Source organism: Podarcis gaigeae (genome assembly GCF_964106915.1).
Source record: "Podarcis gaigeae genome assembly, chromosome: 8".
NCBI lineage: Eukaryota > Metazoa > Chordata > Lepidosauria > Squamata > Lacertidae > Podarcis > Podarcis gaigeae.
In genome coordinates, this window is record NC_139684.1 from 19,711,516 (window position 1) to 19,729,194 (window position 17,679).

At 47.8% G+C, this 17,679-nt stretch overlaps 1 protein-coding gene across 4 annotated transcripts in view; it reads left to right on the forward strand.

The window, feature by feature from the left end:
* The first annotated feature begins 3,036 nt into the window (after positions 1-3,036).
* The window catches only part of PUSL1 (pseudouridine synthase like 1), a 69,246-nt gene continuing 54,603 nt past the window's right edge, over positions 3,037-17,679 (forward strand). For 3 of the 4 annotated variants that reach the window (XR_014567438.1, XR_014567439.1, XM_083752833.1), the window contains exons 1-2: positions 3,050-3,372; positions 5,057-5,114. Coding sequence is in view for 1 of the 4 variants with exons in the window: in XM_083752833.1 (XP_083608959.1) it covers positions 3,314-3,372; positions 5,057-5,114 (117 nt within the window). In the remaining 3 variants the exon portion in view is untranslated. Of the gene's footprint in view, positions 3,373-5,056; positions 5,115-17,679 lie in introns of all 4 variants that reach the window. The other variant, XR_014567437.1, reaches the window with a different exon arrangement.

Below are 17,679 nucleotides of genomic sequence, written 5' to 3' on the forward strand. Positions count from 1 at the left end.
CTGCCAAGGCTGGGTGTGCAATTGCCTTGGTCCCAGCGAAAGGTGGGGTAGGATCCCTGTTGTAGGAGTCATTGCTCTGGGCTCAATTCCTCACAATCAGAAGACACTGCACAAAGAAGCAATGTGGTCTCTCTTAACGGTAGGGAGCCCACTTTCCTTCCTTCGTTTCTTTTTAAATAGCACGTTTCTAGTCATTAGGATGCCAAAGATAGGCTCGAAAGGGTGGGCAGTGGTTGCTGCAATCTCTGAAATGACTTTGTCTGTGTGTGGTTTGTTGACCTGCTGTTCCGCACTCGGAGAGGGAAGCTTTTGGGGCATCCCAGTGAGACATGCCTTCTATCGAGGCCATCAGGGCTCTACATGGCAGAAGGCAGATGTCATCTTGCTCTAAACCAGGAGCTTCCTAAGCCCCCCAGCACTTCAGCAGCCCAGAAGGGACACAGAGGGCGCGCCCGTCCCTGGACTCTGTGAATGGAGCGGCTCACACACAGATCAGATTAAATTAATCTGGGGTGGCTGAAAAGTAATAAAAAGTGCTGGATGTGCTGGTTTAATCCTGATCCTCCCGCACATCGTCAGCAGAAGCTGTGGGAACATTTTCTGTGCACTGAGCGACACACACAAACAGAACCGATTGCATAAGTCCTCTGGCAGGTTGCATCAAACACATCTGTTTAAAATGCTGATATATTGGAACCTTTGGGGATGAATAGGTTTTTCTTCTTGAAAGTAGCACAGGCCTTGTGGAAATCAGACCCAAATGTTGCCAGGAAATTAGATTTCTTCCACTAGTGTATTAATCTGAGTGCATCTTGACCAGGAGTAGATTGGTACCAGAACTTTTTGTTTTCATTTATTTGCCACAGTTTTTATCCTGCTGGGGGGACAACACATCCATTATCCCCCCTCATCTCATTTTAACCTCACAACTGTTGGAAGTGCAACAGCAAGGATCATTCAGTTTGTAATTTAAGGGTTAATTCTGTTACGTTAAAGTCAACCAGCCAAGAGGGAAAACAGGTGGGGAGGCACTGCTTAGCAATCAGGAAGAGTGGTGTGATCTCTAGTGAGGTAGCATGTGTGCCAACTGGCTACATAGTTCTGGAGATTTCCCTCTGTATAGTTGGTTCTATGCCTCCCTGCTATGTGCAAAGCCTATAGTGTGAAAGGCAAAAACCTCTCTGTTAATTTCGCCTGAATTATACACTGTTTATGTTCAGTTTCTTCAGTAAAGTGTTATCAGGGTTTCTTTTCCCTATGGACTCTTTGTATTATCCAAGTGACTTTGCTTACAACAACAGGACCCTGTGAAGTAGGTTACTACGTGACACTGAATAGCCCATGATCACTCAGTGAACTTCATGATTGAGTGTGGATTTGAACCACAGGTTCATCCTTGATTCTCTAAGCATTACCCTTGTGCGTACTCCACATCGAGAAATTCAGATTCTCAATTCTGCACTGCATAAATTACCGTATACAATGTTGCACTCCCCCGGCATAAATTATGCAAAACACAAAATATTCAGGATAGATTCTGATCCATCCTGAATATTTGCTGTTTTTGCATAATTTATGCCCTGTTCCTCAACAGCTGCAAATCGAATTCAGCCATTCTTGTTTCTTAGATTTCAGTGTGCCTTCCACACATGCTGAAATCTCAAAGCGACTTACAGTGGTACCTCGGGTTAAGTACTTAATTCGTTCCAGAGGTCCGTTCTTAACCTGAAACTGTTCTTAACCTAAAGCACCACTTTAGCTAATGGGGCCTCCTGCTGCCGCCGCGCCGCCGGAGCACGATTTCTGTTCTCATCCTGAAGCAAAGTTCTTAACCCGAGGTACTATTTCTGGGTTAGTGGAGTCTGTAACCTGAAGCGTATGTAACCCGAGGTACCACTGTACAAGAATGCAGGTGGAGGCCTTGAACCTGCAAGTGGGCGAGAGTGCCTATATTACACAAAGAAGACTGTATGTGGCCTGCAAGTTTCAGCCCAGCTGGAGCTGGCAGCAAATTATAGCTCAGATGGTCTGTGGGATGGTTTGCCCTCCTCTATTTCTCTGTCCCAATTAATCGCTGTCTCCCAGGCCCACCCCTGTGACATCACCCTAGGTCTCAGATTTGGGCCCTGAAATCTCTGGGTCTGGGATTCTCCTGATTTGGGGATGTCCATGGAGGATGGAAGATGCAGCACAACATCTGAAGACCCAAGGTTGGGAAAGACTGCTCTAGACATATGACAGTTCAAAAGAGGAAGCAACCTCTGTACATGAGCAGGGGCAATCCGCCCTTGGTCCCTTAAAATGTGAGGAAGGTGCCGTATTCTGCATACACTCAGAGGTCTTGAATCCAAGATGCCTTAACTTTTGAGTTGTACCACCTTGCGCTGATGAGAGATCCCGTCAAGTCTGCTCTCAGGTGTTTTAGACTTGGGAGAGATCAATGCAACGAAGTCAATTGCAAAATAATAATATTAATCAAAGGGGGAAATTCTGTTTTTTGAAGGAAGCCTTTAAACCTTAAAAGGGGCTGGTGGGTTGGAAGCAACGCTGCATTTAAACAACAACAGCACACACACATTCACCATATTTCTCGAAAATAATAATACATTATTTTTAATCACAAAGGAGATTGGACGTTTTTGTTCACAGGTGGGAATTTCCCTCCTATCCCTAAAGAGAATCACCGCGGAATCTCGGCTCCTCCTACCCAGCTGGCGGTGTGTCCATTTGTGGCCGGAAAAAAAACGCAATCAAGCCGAGACACGGATAGCTCTAGGCCCTCGTGAAAGCGCCCTATTTCTTCAATGACACCAATTTGGGCTGCCTAAGAAGCTGCCTGCGGAGTGGGGCGAATCAAGCCCTCTCTCAAACGGGGAAGAAGTTTTGTTTCTCCCCAAAATGCGGAGAGAACAAAATAATATCGCAAAATAAGAAACACTTTGGGACTCTATTTTTTAAAAAAATCTCACTATAATTAGTTTAAGAAAAGGCAATTGGGAAGACACTCCAAGAGGGGGCTTTTGTTACCAGGCTCCTAAACTTTCAAACGCAGGTGAAAGCCATGCTGCATCAGGCAGGACGCTGCTGAGACCGGTCGGCGGTGCCAGTTTATCCTCTTAATTAGTATTTTTAAAAGAGGAGGGGTAACAGGTGTTTGTTTGTTTTTTAAATATTGCAACAAGAGCTTTCCACTTCAAGACTCAGGCAGCTGTGAAATTTGCCAGCAGTTATTAATAATGGCAATGTTAATTGTTCAGAGCTTCATATTCATGATTCATAGCTGAAATTTCACGGCGGCTTTTGAAAAACCAACATGCTTTCTCCAAAAACTCGGTATCTGCTGTTCTTTCAATACCTTGGGACCAAGTACTGGTGAGTACGGTATGTTTAGAAGCATTCTCAAATGCTCCCTGCGTGAAACTCTGGAGAGCCTCTGCCAGTCAGTGCAGACAATACTGAGCTAGATGGACCAAGTGGCTTGGTATGGCATACAGAAACTTTCTGTGCTCCTGTTACAGGAAGGGCTGTCGCTCAGTGGTAAAACTTCTGCTTTGCACACAGAATGGCCCAGGTTCAGTTTCCCAGCCTCTCCTGGCAGGACTGGAAAAGGCTCCAAGTCTGAGGCCCTGGAAATTTGCTGCTGGTCAGTGTAGACCACAGTGCTAAAAATTAGCCAAGCAGCAGGTGTGTTTTGCAATTAGTGCAGGTCCAGTTGTGACCACATGGAGATCTCTGGATGCCAGGTGGCGACTGACATCTCCATCTGACTGGCCCCTCCAGCTTTCTTAAATAGGTAAGCAGAACAGCTTATTCATTGCGTTTACATCCTACCTTTTTCTCCAAGGAGTACCGTATATGGTTCACCTTCTCCTCCGTTAATCCTTACAACGACCCTGTGAGGGAGGTCAAGAGGCTGTGGCTGGCCTAAGGTCGCCCAGTGAGCTTCATGACAGAGTGGGCTCAGACGTTCTGTTAATCTAGCCCAGTACCTGGTGCACCCCATCGTTAACTGTCTAAGCGGATGAGAATTTATACACGGCTACACAGCATATTTTAGGTGACATATTACCAGTTTTAGGTACCTTATATTTATTACCTAGTTCTCTTCGGTGCGTTTGTGACGGGAGAATGGAACTGAAGTTGATCAAGGCTGTGTCCACACCATATGTTTAAAGCATATAGCGCCCCCCCCCCAAAGGAATCCTGGAGTTAAAATGCCCAGAACCTTTAACAAACTATAGTTCCCAGAATTCTTTGGGGGAAGTCTTGCTCTTTAAATGCAAGGTGCATATGCAGCCCAAGTCTCTTTGGGAATGGGGGATCTTTCTCATGAGGCTGGGGAGTTAAAACCATTGTTCCTACATTGGGATCCACGCCGACAGCTGAGATTTTCTGTCTCTACCTTTCAGTTAGATGACACATTAGGTAAGACAATGGGAAATTGGTGGCGGGGAAGAGGGAGAGCAAAGAGAAGAGGAATAATGAGAATTAAAATTGCAAATGACATCTGTTGCTAATGTACTGATAGCGCTTGCTTTTGCACCTGCTGCTAAAATATTTTCCTTCGTCTTTAACCTTGTTAGGTTCTTTTGTTATTAATAGGGCAATTATTTCACTCAACATGCGGGTTTCTTGTGCACATTCTTTTTCTTTTTTAAAAGGGGATTATTATTATTATTATTATTCCAATTTGCTCTTCAGATTGGCTGTGTGAACCTCTGGTTCACGCATTTCTGTGCCTTGATTTGGCATAGTGGCAAAGAGATTGAACTGTGTATCAGGAAGGCTGATAGTGAAATTCTCAAGGGCCAGTGAACCTTTGGCCCTTCAGATGTTGCTGAACAGCAACTCCCATTGATCCCAGAAAGCATGGCTGATGACCGGGGATTATGGGAATTGTAGTTTAGTGCATCTGCTGGGATAAAGCTTTCCCTTAGCTGCCCTACTTGTTTTGATTCAGCACAATAAAAGTTAGGGCAATGGTCAATGTCTGTGAACCACAGTCATCCTCCACTTTCTTCTGCTTGAGGTAATTATGTTTTTTCCTTTGCTGCAGTGGCGTGAAGGAGGTTCGCCCTGACCAGGCGGTGCTTGGAGTGCAGAATCACTTGGAGGTACGTACCACAGCTAAGGTTTTCAAATTGAGTTGGGATGGGCTATAGAGAGAGGTGTGACATTTTTGCTCTCCTGGTTGGGGGGTTCTGAGGAGCCAAAGGGCTGGAAGAGATGCCTGGAATTTTATGGAAATCCTAAGACCAATGAAAGCTATTCTCTGAAGGGCAGTGAGTTGTTCAGTGGACCAGTGACAAGAGGTGCTTTGACTCCGATGTAAGTGTTCTAGGCAGCCAATCAGAATGTTTTCAGATGCTGCTTCCACCTCCTTAGTGATGTTGAACCGGGATTGCACAAGAGCAAGCCAGGTCTGACCAGTTATGTTACTGAAAAAGAAGAAGGGATTGAACTGAAGACAATCTGTGTTTGGAAATTATATTTGCCTATTTAAGATTTCCCGTAAGGCTGCCAAATTGCAGACACTGTAGGTGTCTGTGTAGATCGACATCTGAATATAGGGATTTGTCATAATCATGAGTTCTCTCTCTCTCTCTCTGACCGAGTTTTTTTATTGAGGTGGTTAACCTGTGTCTGTCTCGGCTGTCTTAGAATGGAACTGACAGTACAACAGTTTGTTGCATGTAGAAAGCACAAATATTAGGGTGAAGGCTAGACTGGGACCCCTTCTGCTAACACCCAGTTTTTGTAGGCGCAGACAATTTTTTGTTGCACTCCTGAACAATCCTCCATGCAGCAAAAAATCCCACTTACAAAACCAGTGTCAGGATTCCTGTCTGGCCTTCCACCTGATAGGCTGCCTTTCTATGGGTGGGGGAGTCTGTCAGCCACCTTAGTAGATTGGGACTTTAGAGTGAGTACCATTAACCATCTCCTCTCCCCCCTCCTTGGAACTGGAGATAGCATGTGTTTGTGCGCATACACAGTTCACTTTTCCAAGGGATCTGGGTAAAAGTCACATCCGGTAGAAGCAGGCTGAGCCTTGACAAAACCCATAGAGCTGAAGGAGGAAGTGGGAAAGAGCGCCATCCTTCCAACTTCCTCCTACAACTCTACGCACTTTCAAGGGAGAAAAAGGTAACTACCCTCAGCACCTTGTGGCCAAGGGTGGGTGGGGTTGCTCAGAAGCTTTGTGGGCACCAGGGAAAGACCTCATGGGCACCATTGCACCCACAGGCACCACATTGGCGACCCCTGCCCCCAAAGCCTCCAAGATCAGTCTTCATTGTGCTCCATAGCATCAGGGGTGAGGACAATTCAAACATAGGGTTTTGTTAAGTGTCGAATCGGGCCAGCAGGGTGAAGTCGTCCTATGGGAAGGACAAGCTGGATTTTCTGGGGAGTTGAGTACCCCTGGAGATTTCAGTTTGGACTTGGTCTTCAGTTAAGACTTGCTTTTGAGCCCATCTGTGGCAGGTCTCCCAAATGGAACATGCTGGGAATCTGCATGCCTGTTGGAATGCTGGATTATTCTTTTTCCAAGCGGAGTTGACTCACTCCCGCTGTAGTCACCCACCCTTCTGGAGCCAGACGTTGGGGACGTAAGGGAGAAGGCGGGTGGTGCACAGCTCAGAGGTACACAGCTCCCTCCATCTGTTTCAGCTTCAGTTTTGGCCCGAGCTGTTGCAGGGCGTTTTCACGTGAGAGGCGAAAGAGTCCCCTGCCAAAGTACCTGAAAATGCGCTCAGATTCATCTCTGTATCAAGGCGAATTAGTGGATTTCTCATAAATAAAGGTTTTCATTAATTACAACATCAAAACTGCAGGCAGACAGGAAAGGGCATAATCAAAGTTCCAAAGCAGTACAGAGGTTGCATTTTCCAGAACAAATAACATGGAAAAATAAAAAAGAAGCAAAACAGATACAAGCCAAGTCTTGCATCAAGACAAATTAGTGTGTGTGTAGCTTTCTCTCTCTCTCTCTCTCTTTCTCTGTGTACATATTTGGCCACACTGAAGAGGATGCTGGACTAGACACTAGGTCTCTTCTGATGTTCTTACTGTCCAAAGTCTGGGTGCCATCCCACCCATGAAATTATTATTATTATTACTACTATTATTACTTTTATTTCTATACTGTTTTATATTTTAAAGAGAAAATCTGAAACACATTAAAACAATCCAGAACAGAACGAATTCCAGCTTCAATTAACATATTTCAGATCGTTTTCTAAGTGACATTTCCCTTTCCCAATATTTATTTATGTACTTAATTTATATAGGTGCCCCATAGCAGAAGCACTGTAGCAAGCCAGTGTGGTGTAGAAAAGGACCTGGGAGACCAGGATTCAAATCCCTCCCTACTCAGTCATGAAGCTCACTGGGTGACCTTAGGCCAGTCACAGCCTCTTAACTTACCTCATAGGGTTGTTATAGCAGGGATTTACTGAGGAGTGGAGAAAAAGGTGAGATATAAATGCAGTACATAAGCTGTTCTGCTTTCCAGCTTAAGTAAGCTGGAGGGGTTAGCCAGATGGAGATGTTAGTCGCAATTGGACCTGCGTCAGTAGCAAAACGCGCCTGGCGCCTGGCTAATTTCTAACAGTGCTTCCAGCATCTCCATGCCCATTGGGACTGGTAGGGCAGAAGGCAGGGAGCCGAACAGTAGGTGGCGCCAGAGCCAATGACAGGCAGAGCCAACTTCTAGGTTTGTCCCCATCCACCTCCTCCCTACTGAGTTCCCCTAGGGCAAAAGCTGAGGCGGAGGAGGAAGCCAACAGGAACCGTTGTGAGTAAGAAGGCAGGCAAACAGGGGCTGGCTGAGGTTGGTGGGGCAGTGCCCCATCTGTCTCAGCAGACCAGCCTCCCCTCATGGTATGTCATTATAGAAAAGGATGACTGTTGGTGGTTTTTTGAGGGGAGGAATGTGCATTCCCAGCTTGCTACTGGAGATATGAAGTTTCAAGGCTACTCCAGAGGCAAAAATCTCTCTCTGTGTGTGACTTCACCCAGGGAAGGGAAACGGTGTGTCTGTCCTGGGGAAATATGATTTGTTTTCATCCCTCTGCTTTCCATGTTCTGCGATGTTCAGGACCTTCTCCCTCCCTCTCCCAAACCAGCCCTTCTGCGTTTCTGCTTCTCCTCCTTTGCAACGAAGGCTGCCCAGGGCGAAATCTTTTTCTATGCAAATTGTCTTTTTCTTGGCCCTCGAACGTGCGCTCTGGGTCCAAGAATTTCTTCCCATGCATGAGGAAACAGCAATGGGAGTGTTACGGGACAGGCGCCCGGGACAGCTTGAGTCTTTGTTTCTCCAAAGGGAGAGAGGGAGGAAACGGGGGGGGGGGGGGGGAACAAACCACGAGAGGTGGACACGAGAGGGAAGCATCTGGAAATCCTACATGACTTGGAAAGGGTTCTTGGCGACTCGTAAGAGATATATAATTCCTCTCTTTCCCAAATCGCTCCCCTTGCATGGCTGATCTAGACAGCGGTATTCTCTTTTGGGCCTCTGCCGGCAACTGACTCAAAAGGGTGGGATGGAGGACTTTGTGATAAACATTTGCAGATCTCCGTTCGCCCCCTGGTCGCCTAGGACAAGTAAGACCCCAATGAAGCGAAGGGGCCTACGTTAGTCATGTCTGTTAACTTCAGTGGGTTGACTCTGAGTAGGGCTAACATTGGATGCAGCACCGTTATTATGTAGTAATGCTTATTTGTTATGCCCCATCTTTCCTCTGGTGAGCTGTTGGTGGCAAACCTGGCTCTCATGCCTCTGCTGTGTTGTAGTGGTTAAGAGCGGTAGATTCGTAATCTGGTGAACCGGGTTCGATTCCCCGCTCCTCCACATGCAGCTGCTGGGTGACCTTGGGCCAGTCACACTTCTATGAAGTCTCTCAGCCTCACTCACCTCACAGAGTGTTTGTTGTGGGGGAGGAAGGGAAAGGAGAATGTTAGCCGCTTTGAGACTCCTTCGGGTAGTGATAAAACGGGATATCAAATCCAAACTCCTTCTTCTTCAACCATGTGAGGTAGGTTAGAAATACTTTTACTGGTGCCCCTAAGGCCACCCAATGAACTTTATGGCTGAGTAGGGATTTGAACCCTGGTCTCCCAGGTTCTCATCCACCATTCCAGCCCATCTGTGGGGAAACTTTAACCCCCCAGATGCTGCTGAACTGCAGCCCCCATCAGCCCCAGTGAGCATGGCCCAATGGCCCGCGATGATGATGATGATGATAATAATAATAATAATAATAATAATAATAATAATAATATATTTATATCCCGCCCTCCCCAGCCAAAGCCGGGCTCAAAATGGCTAACAGCAATCAAAGTAACACAGCATTCTAAAATTGATATTCTAAAATCAATTCAAAATCAATTGGCAACCACTGGGCCAGAGTTCTACGAGGATCACCAAAGGAGGGGGTCAGACTGTGCCTTGGCCAAAGGCCTGGTGGAACAGCTCTGTCTTGCAGGCCCTGTGGAAAGATGTCAAGTCCCACAGGGCCCTAGTCTCTTGTGACAGAGTGTTCCACCAGATCGGGGCCACAGCCGAAAAAGCCCTGGCTCTGGTTGATGGAATGATGGATGATGGGAGTTGTAGTTCAGCAACATCTGGAGGAACAAAGGGTCCCTGAATCACAATCATCATTATCTTATTTTTTTGTTTATACCTGACCCTTCTGTTTGGGTTGCCCCAGCTACTCTTCCAACACATATAAAAATATTATAAAACAGCAGAAATTAACAGTAACAATCTGATCCAATACAAAAAGTAATAATCACTTTAAAAGAAACAACCTATGTAAAATAAAGCAATATTCAATATTCTAATAGTGAATGCACCACATCTGGCTGTTTCAGCTAGCCTAGTTAACAGCCTTTGATAGAACGATTTCAGAGTGATGGAAATATCTCCAGGAGGGGTTTGCAGAACAGCCCCTTCCCTCAGGCCACATTTACACCATACATTTAAAGCACTCTGGTATCACTTCAAACATTTATGGCTTCCCCTGGAGAATTCTGGGAGCTGCAGTCAGTTAAGGATGCTGAGTGGTGTGGGGAGACACCCCCCCCATTCCAGCCCACTCCAAGAACTAAAGTTCCCAGATGGTTTAACAGTCAATCCCTCTTTCCAGGGAGTTCTGGGAATTGTTGCTCTTCAAGGGGAATAGGGGCCTCCTCATGACTCTCAAGGGATGCGGGTGGCGCTGTGGGTTAAACCACAGAACCTAGGACTTGCTGATCAGAAGGTTGGTGGTTCGAATCCCTGTGATGGGGTGAGCTCCCATTGCTCAGTCCCTGCTCCTGCCAACCTAGCAGTTCAAAAGCATGTCAAAGTGCAAGTAGATAAATAGGTACCACTCTGGCGGAAAGGTAAACGGCGTTTCCGTGCACTGCTCTGGTTCGCAGTGGGATGCGGGTGGCGCTGTGGGTTAAACCACAGAACCTAGGACTTGCCGATCAGAAGGTCAGCGGTTCGAATCCCCATGATGGGGTGAGTTCCTAGCAGTTCGAAAGCACATCAAAGTGCAAGTAGATAAATAGGTACCGCTCCGGTGGGAAGGTAAACGGCATTTCCGTGCGCTGCTCTGCTTCGCCAGAAGCGGCTTAGTCATGCTGGCCACATGACCCGGAAGCTGTACGCTGGCTCCCTCGGCCAATAAAGCGAGATGAGCGCCGCAACCCCAGAGTCGGTCACGACTGGACCTAATGGTCAGGGGTCTCTTTACCTTTACATGACTCTCAGCACCCTTAACAGACCACAGTTCCCAGGATTCTTTGGGGGAAACCATGGCTGTTTAAAGTGGTAGCATAGTGCTTTGTGGTGTGAATGTGGACTAAGCTCACAATCTTCAAGCAGCAATTTACATGTCACATGGGGGCGGGAGGAATGGGCTCTGGTGCTCAGCACCTCACCGTCAACAGTCAGGGGTGATGGGAGCTGGAGAACACGAACATCTGGGTGGGCCACAGTTTCCCCATTCATGGACCCAAAGTTCCTGGCAGCACCAGCCAGAAAAGGAGGTTCCCTGCTGTGTCTCTGCACGAGTAGCTGCTATGGCTTTTCTTAAGATTGATTACAACATTGATTGCAACACTTGGCCTTTCAGGTGTTCCTGGACCCCCAATTCACATCACCCCAAGCCTGCATGGCCCAGTGGCCAGGGATGATGGGAGTTGGAGTCCAGGAACATCTTTGGGGGGGTGCCAGCTTCTCCAGTCTTATATGACCTTGGTTGAAAGCCTCCCAGAGTGCCTGGGGCAAGCCAGTCAGATGGGCAGGGTACAGATACTAAAATTACTACTATTATTATTATTTCAAGAAGCATTTGGCTGGCTGCTTTTAGAAAGAGGTTCCCAGACCAGATGTTTGATGCTGTCCTCCTTTCGGCACAGATGTGCTGTTGAGGCGCACCAAAGTGCCCAGATCCCACCACCTGTCCTCCTTGTTGGCACGACACACCATTAATTGGGATTATTGGGCGTCGTTTCCCCAGCGACAGGCACGCAAGCAAATTACAGCTATGCAAATGATGGGTCTCTTCTCAATCTGGCATGAGTGATGCTAGCGGATTATCGTTGCGGTGGATGATAAATAAAAGTGGCAGATGTGCAGGGAAGCTCAGAGGGCACCAGGAGAGGACACAGAGAGGTCATTTGTGAACAGGGTCAGGAGTTCGGCAGGTTGCGCCCGCCAGCCTGTGTCATGCGGTGCTTTTCAGCCAAACTGCTAATGGGAAGGATTCCGCTGGTTGGGTGAGTTGGGGTGGAGCCCTGCTTTTGCCTCTGATTCTGTGTTAAAAATTGCAGAATTAAGCATCCTTAAACCCAGGCCTTCATCCTAATGGGGAACCTCAGGACTGGGGGCTGCGTGTGGCCCTCCAGGCTTCTCCAGGCCACCCCCCTTCCCAAGCCACATACCTTGCCAGCTCTGCTTGTGACTCTCCTTGAATGTTTCTGCCTAGCTGGAAACACTGATCCTGCCTCTTGCCTGCCTGGGTGGAAGACGGAGAGGGGTGAGCTTATGCGTAGAATCTAACCTATAGTAAAAAGGTAAAGGTAAAGGGACCCCTGACCATTAGGTCCAGTCGTCACCGACTCTGGGGTTGTGGCGCTGATCTCGCTTTATTGGCCGAGGGAGCCGGTGTTTGTCTGCAGACAGCTTCCGGGTCATGTGGCCTGCATGACTAAGCTGCTTCTGGCGAACCAGAGCAGTGCACGGAAACGCCGTTTAGCTTCCTGCCGGAGTGGTACCTATTTATCTACTTGCACTTTGACGTGCTTTCAAACTGCTAGGTTGGCAGGAGCAGGGACCGAGCAACAGGAGCTCACCCCGTCATGGGGATTCGAACCGCCGACCTTCTGACCGGCAAGTCCTAGGCTCTGTGGTTTAACCCACAGCGTCACCTGCGTCCCAACCTAGAGTACAAAGGGTAAAATTCACATTCATCTCTCCGCCCACTGTTGCCTCTGGCCCCGCCCATCACTGGCATATGGCCCCCAGAAGGGAATGCAGCCCTCGGTCTGGAACGGGTTTCCCACCCATGCTTCAATGTATGGAAACCAGGTCCTGTTTGGAACAAAGCTCAGTCCTCCAGGCTGAAGAGGAGGCGAAATAGTGGGGCAGTGGGAAGTAAGGTTTAGGAAGTTCATTGAGGTTCATTTTCTTTTCTACTTTCATAATATGTTCTTTATTCTTTTTTCTGTATTTCATAAAACTAATAAAAAATATTATAAAAAAAATAAATAGGAAGTTCATTGAGGGACGGTTTGGTATCCCTGGATTTACGGCTCTATCCAGCATGGTGCTTGTTGCTGCCATAGTGTCCCTGGTACCCATGAAGGCCTTTCCCGTTCATCCCTTGGGCACGAGGTGGGGTGTTTGCTTACCTTTCACCTCCCTTAAAAGTACTTAGAGCTGAATGAGGAAGTTAGAAAAATGACTCTCCTTCCCACATCCTCCTTCTGCTCTATCTGCTTTTCAAGATTCAGCATAGTTCTGCCAGATCTGATTTTTACCCAGATCCTTGGAAAGCGAAGTGTGTATACGTGCGTTCTCTCTCTCTCTCTCTCTCTCTCTCTCTCTCTCTTTGTTTTTTTTTGGGGGTGGGGGTGGGGGGAGGTTGCTGATCCAGAATAAGGGGCAGGGGAGGGAAGTGTCCGGAGGGGGTGCAGACTCAAAAATCCAGCTCATTGACAAGTACATGGAGCAGGGTTTCCGCAAAAGCTGTTGTGCTTTTTTGAGACTTTTAAAAGGAAATTCGCCGAAATCTAAACTTCTGACATAGCTTGCGATTTCCGCCCAGACACTGTTTTCCACTGCCGTATTCCGGCTGTGTCCGGGAATTTCTGGATGTACAGCAGCCCTAACATAGAGCTGAATGAAGAAGTTAGAAAAGTGACTCTCCTTCTCACTTCCTCTTGCATCTCTATGTACTGTTTTCACTGAGAGCCAGTGTGGTGTAGTGGTTAAGAGCGGTGGACTCATAATCTGGTGAACCGGGTTCGATTCCCCGTTCCTCCATATGCAGCTGCTGGGTGACCTTGGGCTAGTCACACTTCTCTGAAGTCTCTCAGCCCCACTCACCTCACAGTGTGATTGTTGTGGGGGAGGAAGGGAAAGGAGAATGTTAGCCGCTTTGAGACTCCTTTGGGTAGTGATAAAGCGGGATATCAAATCCAAACTACTTCTGGATCCCTTCTACTGGATTCAACAGTTTGCTTTTCAAAGGGAACAGTGGGCAAAGTTTGTATGTGCATGTTTGTGTGTGTGTGTGGTTGTTGTTGTTGTTGTTTTAGGGCTGCCAGATCAGGGGCATCCCAGACCCCGAGATTTCAATGCCCAAACCAGAGACTTAAGGTAGGCCCTATAAATGCGTGAGGCAGTGGAAGACAGGAGTGCCTGGCATGCTCTGGTCCATGGGGTCACGAAGAGTCGGACACGACTAAACAACAACATAAATGGAGGTTAAAGGGGAGCAGAGGATGGCAGACTCGCCCCCCTCCCTATCATTTGAAGCCAGGTCCCACCAGGCTGAAGCTTGCAAGCCGCATGCACAGTCTTAATATATCATTATCATTACAATCTCAGGGGCCCTATTTTCCAGAAACAGTCCCGGATTTGCAGAAGGTATTCCGGTTTCTGATTTGATCCCAGAATGTTCCACTTTCCCTCAGGACATCCTTATTTTCATTGGAGAAATGTTGGAGGGTATGGAGTTATCTGACGACACTCCCCCCCCAGCCATCTGAAGGGAGCCCTGTACAGGGAAGTGTATTTTTAAATGTTTGATGTTTTAATATATGTTGGAAGCTGCCCAGAGTGCCTGGGGCAACACAGTCAGATGAGTGGGGTACATTGGATGGATGTTCAGAAGTATGCATTATCATTGTCATTAAATGCAAGCTCACACACTCGTGTGTGTATGTGTGTGTTTGTGTGAAGTGATCTGAAGGAGAGGCATCCACAGCACTCATTTCAAAATCCAGATGAGCCCATGGACCTAAAATGGCCACATATTAGGTGCCCAGTTCCTGGTGCAGAGAAGCTGCTTTAGATAAAGGAGCTAATGTGTTGATGAGGGTTGATGTGCAACTCAGAAGTGTGTGAGAGAGAGAGACAAGGGGGGGGGCATTTTTGTGCAGGCTGGGCAAAGAATCTAGAGCTAACTCCCCGACCAGCTTCTTGTAAGGACAGTTAATTACCCATTTAGCTGGAAATCTCGTCGTCTTTCCCAGCAAGGGATAATTTCCAGAGCCGGAGCATCACCCGTTGGATTTGCTGCTTTCTACCCCCCACCCCCAGTCTTCTTCTTGTTGCCAATTCTGCACGGATGGTGGAGATTGAGGGCATAAATATAGCATTCCACCCACCCCACCCCAAAAAAGGATTCTTACGTAAGTGACACCCCCGCAAGCCCTCTTCCCTCGAATATTATTATTTCCGCCTGTTTACCACCCACGCTGGAGTTCTCCAAATGGCTTGGATTGTGTGCTTTTTTTGTCTTATTTGTTTTGGTTCTCAAGTTTTTATTTTCTGCGTTTGAAAAAATAAATAAATGTAAGAATTGCTTTGCTGGAAGAAATCCAAGGGCATCAAGGAAATTGCCTGGCACCAAGGCAGACCGTTGTTCTATCATCTATAACACTAGGGAACCTTCTGAGAACCACATGCCAATGGTGGGTGGAGCCAAAGATGGGCAGAGCAACAGGTGTCCATTTTACCTGTGTGCAGCAGGCTGCTTTCTACACATGCTCACACATCCTTCTCCACACTTCATCCTGGCAAGCAAAAGACATAGAAGCATAGCTGCTGGATAGATCAGTCGGTAAATCATTAGCCTCTTAATTTCAAGGTTGTGGATTCAAGCCCCACCTTGGTCAAAAGATTCCTGCATTGCAGGAATGACCCTCGTGGTCCCTTCCTGTGGGGAGGAGGTGTGGCTTGGGGAGGTTTCTGAGGGCCACATAGCAAGACCTGGAGGGTCTGAGGTTTCCCAGCCCTATAGAATTATGAGAGAGATTTTAAAAACCTGGTTTTTTTACATCTGTAACGCTGGCAGACCCACCCATCGCTTTATAAACCTCCGTCGTGTCTCACTTCCCCTCCCCCATATCCTTTTTACTTTCTTCCTGAACTGCAAAGCCCCAGGCATTAGTTTTGCTTCATAGGTAAGGCGCTCCAGCCCTTTGATCATTTTTAAATATATATTTTTTACCCAAAAAAAATTTGCTATCAAAGCAATTCCATCCTCGGAACTATTTTGCAGCATGCAAAAAAAGAACAAACCTGTTTAATTTGCTGATGGGCTCGTCTCGGCTTTATTTACTTCTCCTGTCGGGATTGCCAGCAGATTAAAGGTCTTACTTTAAATGTCGATTAAAGCCAGTTCTCTGCCTGGCTTTTAATCGGTTAACTCTGTTTGATTTACATGTTACAGAAGCTCTGCAAAAGTCCTTCTCTACCCCACCCACCGCAGGAGGCTTCGGGGAGAGGAGATGACATGTTTGAAACGCAAAGTGAAAGGAAACGGATATGGTCCTGTCCAATGTTGTTGTCACTTTAAACCGGTGTTAGGGAGCCTCTTTCCCATAGGCCAAATGAAACTCTGTTTGCTCCCCGTATTAGACTCGCCAGACAGTTTTGCCCAAGCCATACCCACCTGCCCTGCACCTGATGTCATACGAGAGGCTGGAATGCCGGACTAGGACCTTGGGAGACCAGGGTTCGAATCCCTACTCGGCCACGAAGCTCGCTGGGGGTGTGACCTTGGCGCCGGTCCCTGCCTCTCAACCTGACCTACCTCACAGGGTTGTTGTGGGGGTTGAATGATGGGGGGGGGAGAACCATGGGCACCACCTTGAGCTCTTTGAAGAAAAAAATGGCAGGATACAAATGTGAATACATGGGATTAGGAGTGCATCCTGACCCTGTTCTGGACAAGCTGAAGGATTTGATAATTGGTGACGGGGGGTGGGTGGAGGGGGGGGCTAATGGCATTGGATGACATCACTCCTCTGCGGACCACTTGCCTGGCCTCTCGGCAGCCTCGGCCGCTTTAATAATTGATGGGCACTCTCATTCCCTTTTACAAGACGTTTCCCGTCAGGGATGGCAGAGGCCGTAAACTGTGATGGATGGGTGCATTGTGCTGAACAGCAGCAGCCTGCCCTTGCTGGTCCTGGCGGGGCCGAATCGACCTGTGACCTTCCCAATCTGGATCTGGCCCTTCGCCTTTTCTGTGCAGCATCCTCAAAATGATCAGCTGCTCATACTCTGTTCTGTTGGAGAACAACATTGCAGTCTCTTGTTCTGGGCCTAAGCGCTTGATTTGGGAAGCTGCCCTTAACACCATGTCAAACCAATGATCCCCCCACTCAGTGTTGCCTACACTGACTGGCAGCAGCTCTCCAGAGTCTCAGGCAGGAGGCCTTCCTAGCCCTACAGCGGTACCTCGGGTTACATATGCTTCAGGCTACAGACTCCCCTACAGACTCCACTAACCCAGAGGTTAAGAACTTTGCTTGAGGATGAGAACAGAAATCATGCTCTGGTGGCGCGGCGGCAGCGGGAAGCCCCATTAGCTAAAGTGGTGCTTCAGGTTAAGAACAGTTTCAGGTTAAGAACGGACCTCCAGAACGAATTAAGTTCTTAACCCGAGGTACTACTATACTGGGACGCGGGTGGTGCTGTGGGTAAAACCTCAGCACCTAGGACTTGCCGATCATCAGGTCTGTGGTTTGAATCCCCGCGGCGGGGTGCGCTCCCGTTGCTCGGTCCCAGCGCCTGCCAACCTAGCAGTTCGAAAGCACCTCCGGGTGTAAGTAGATAAATAGGGACAGCTTACTAGCGGGAAGGTAAACGGCGTTTCGTGTGCTGCGCTGGCTCGCCAGATGCAGCTTGTCACGCTGGCCACGTGACCCGGAAGTGTCTTCGGACAGCGCTGGCCCCCAGCCTCTTACGTGAGATGGGCGCACAACCCTAGAGTCGGACACGACTGGCCCGTACGGGCAGAGGTACCTTTACCTTTACCTTTAACTTTACTACTATACTATTTCTGGGTTAGTGGAGTCTGTAACCTGAAGCGTCTGTAACCCGAGGTACCACTGTACTTAGGTATGCTATGTTAGAGGCGTCTGTTGAGAAACGTGCACCCATTTCTC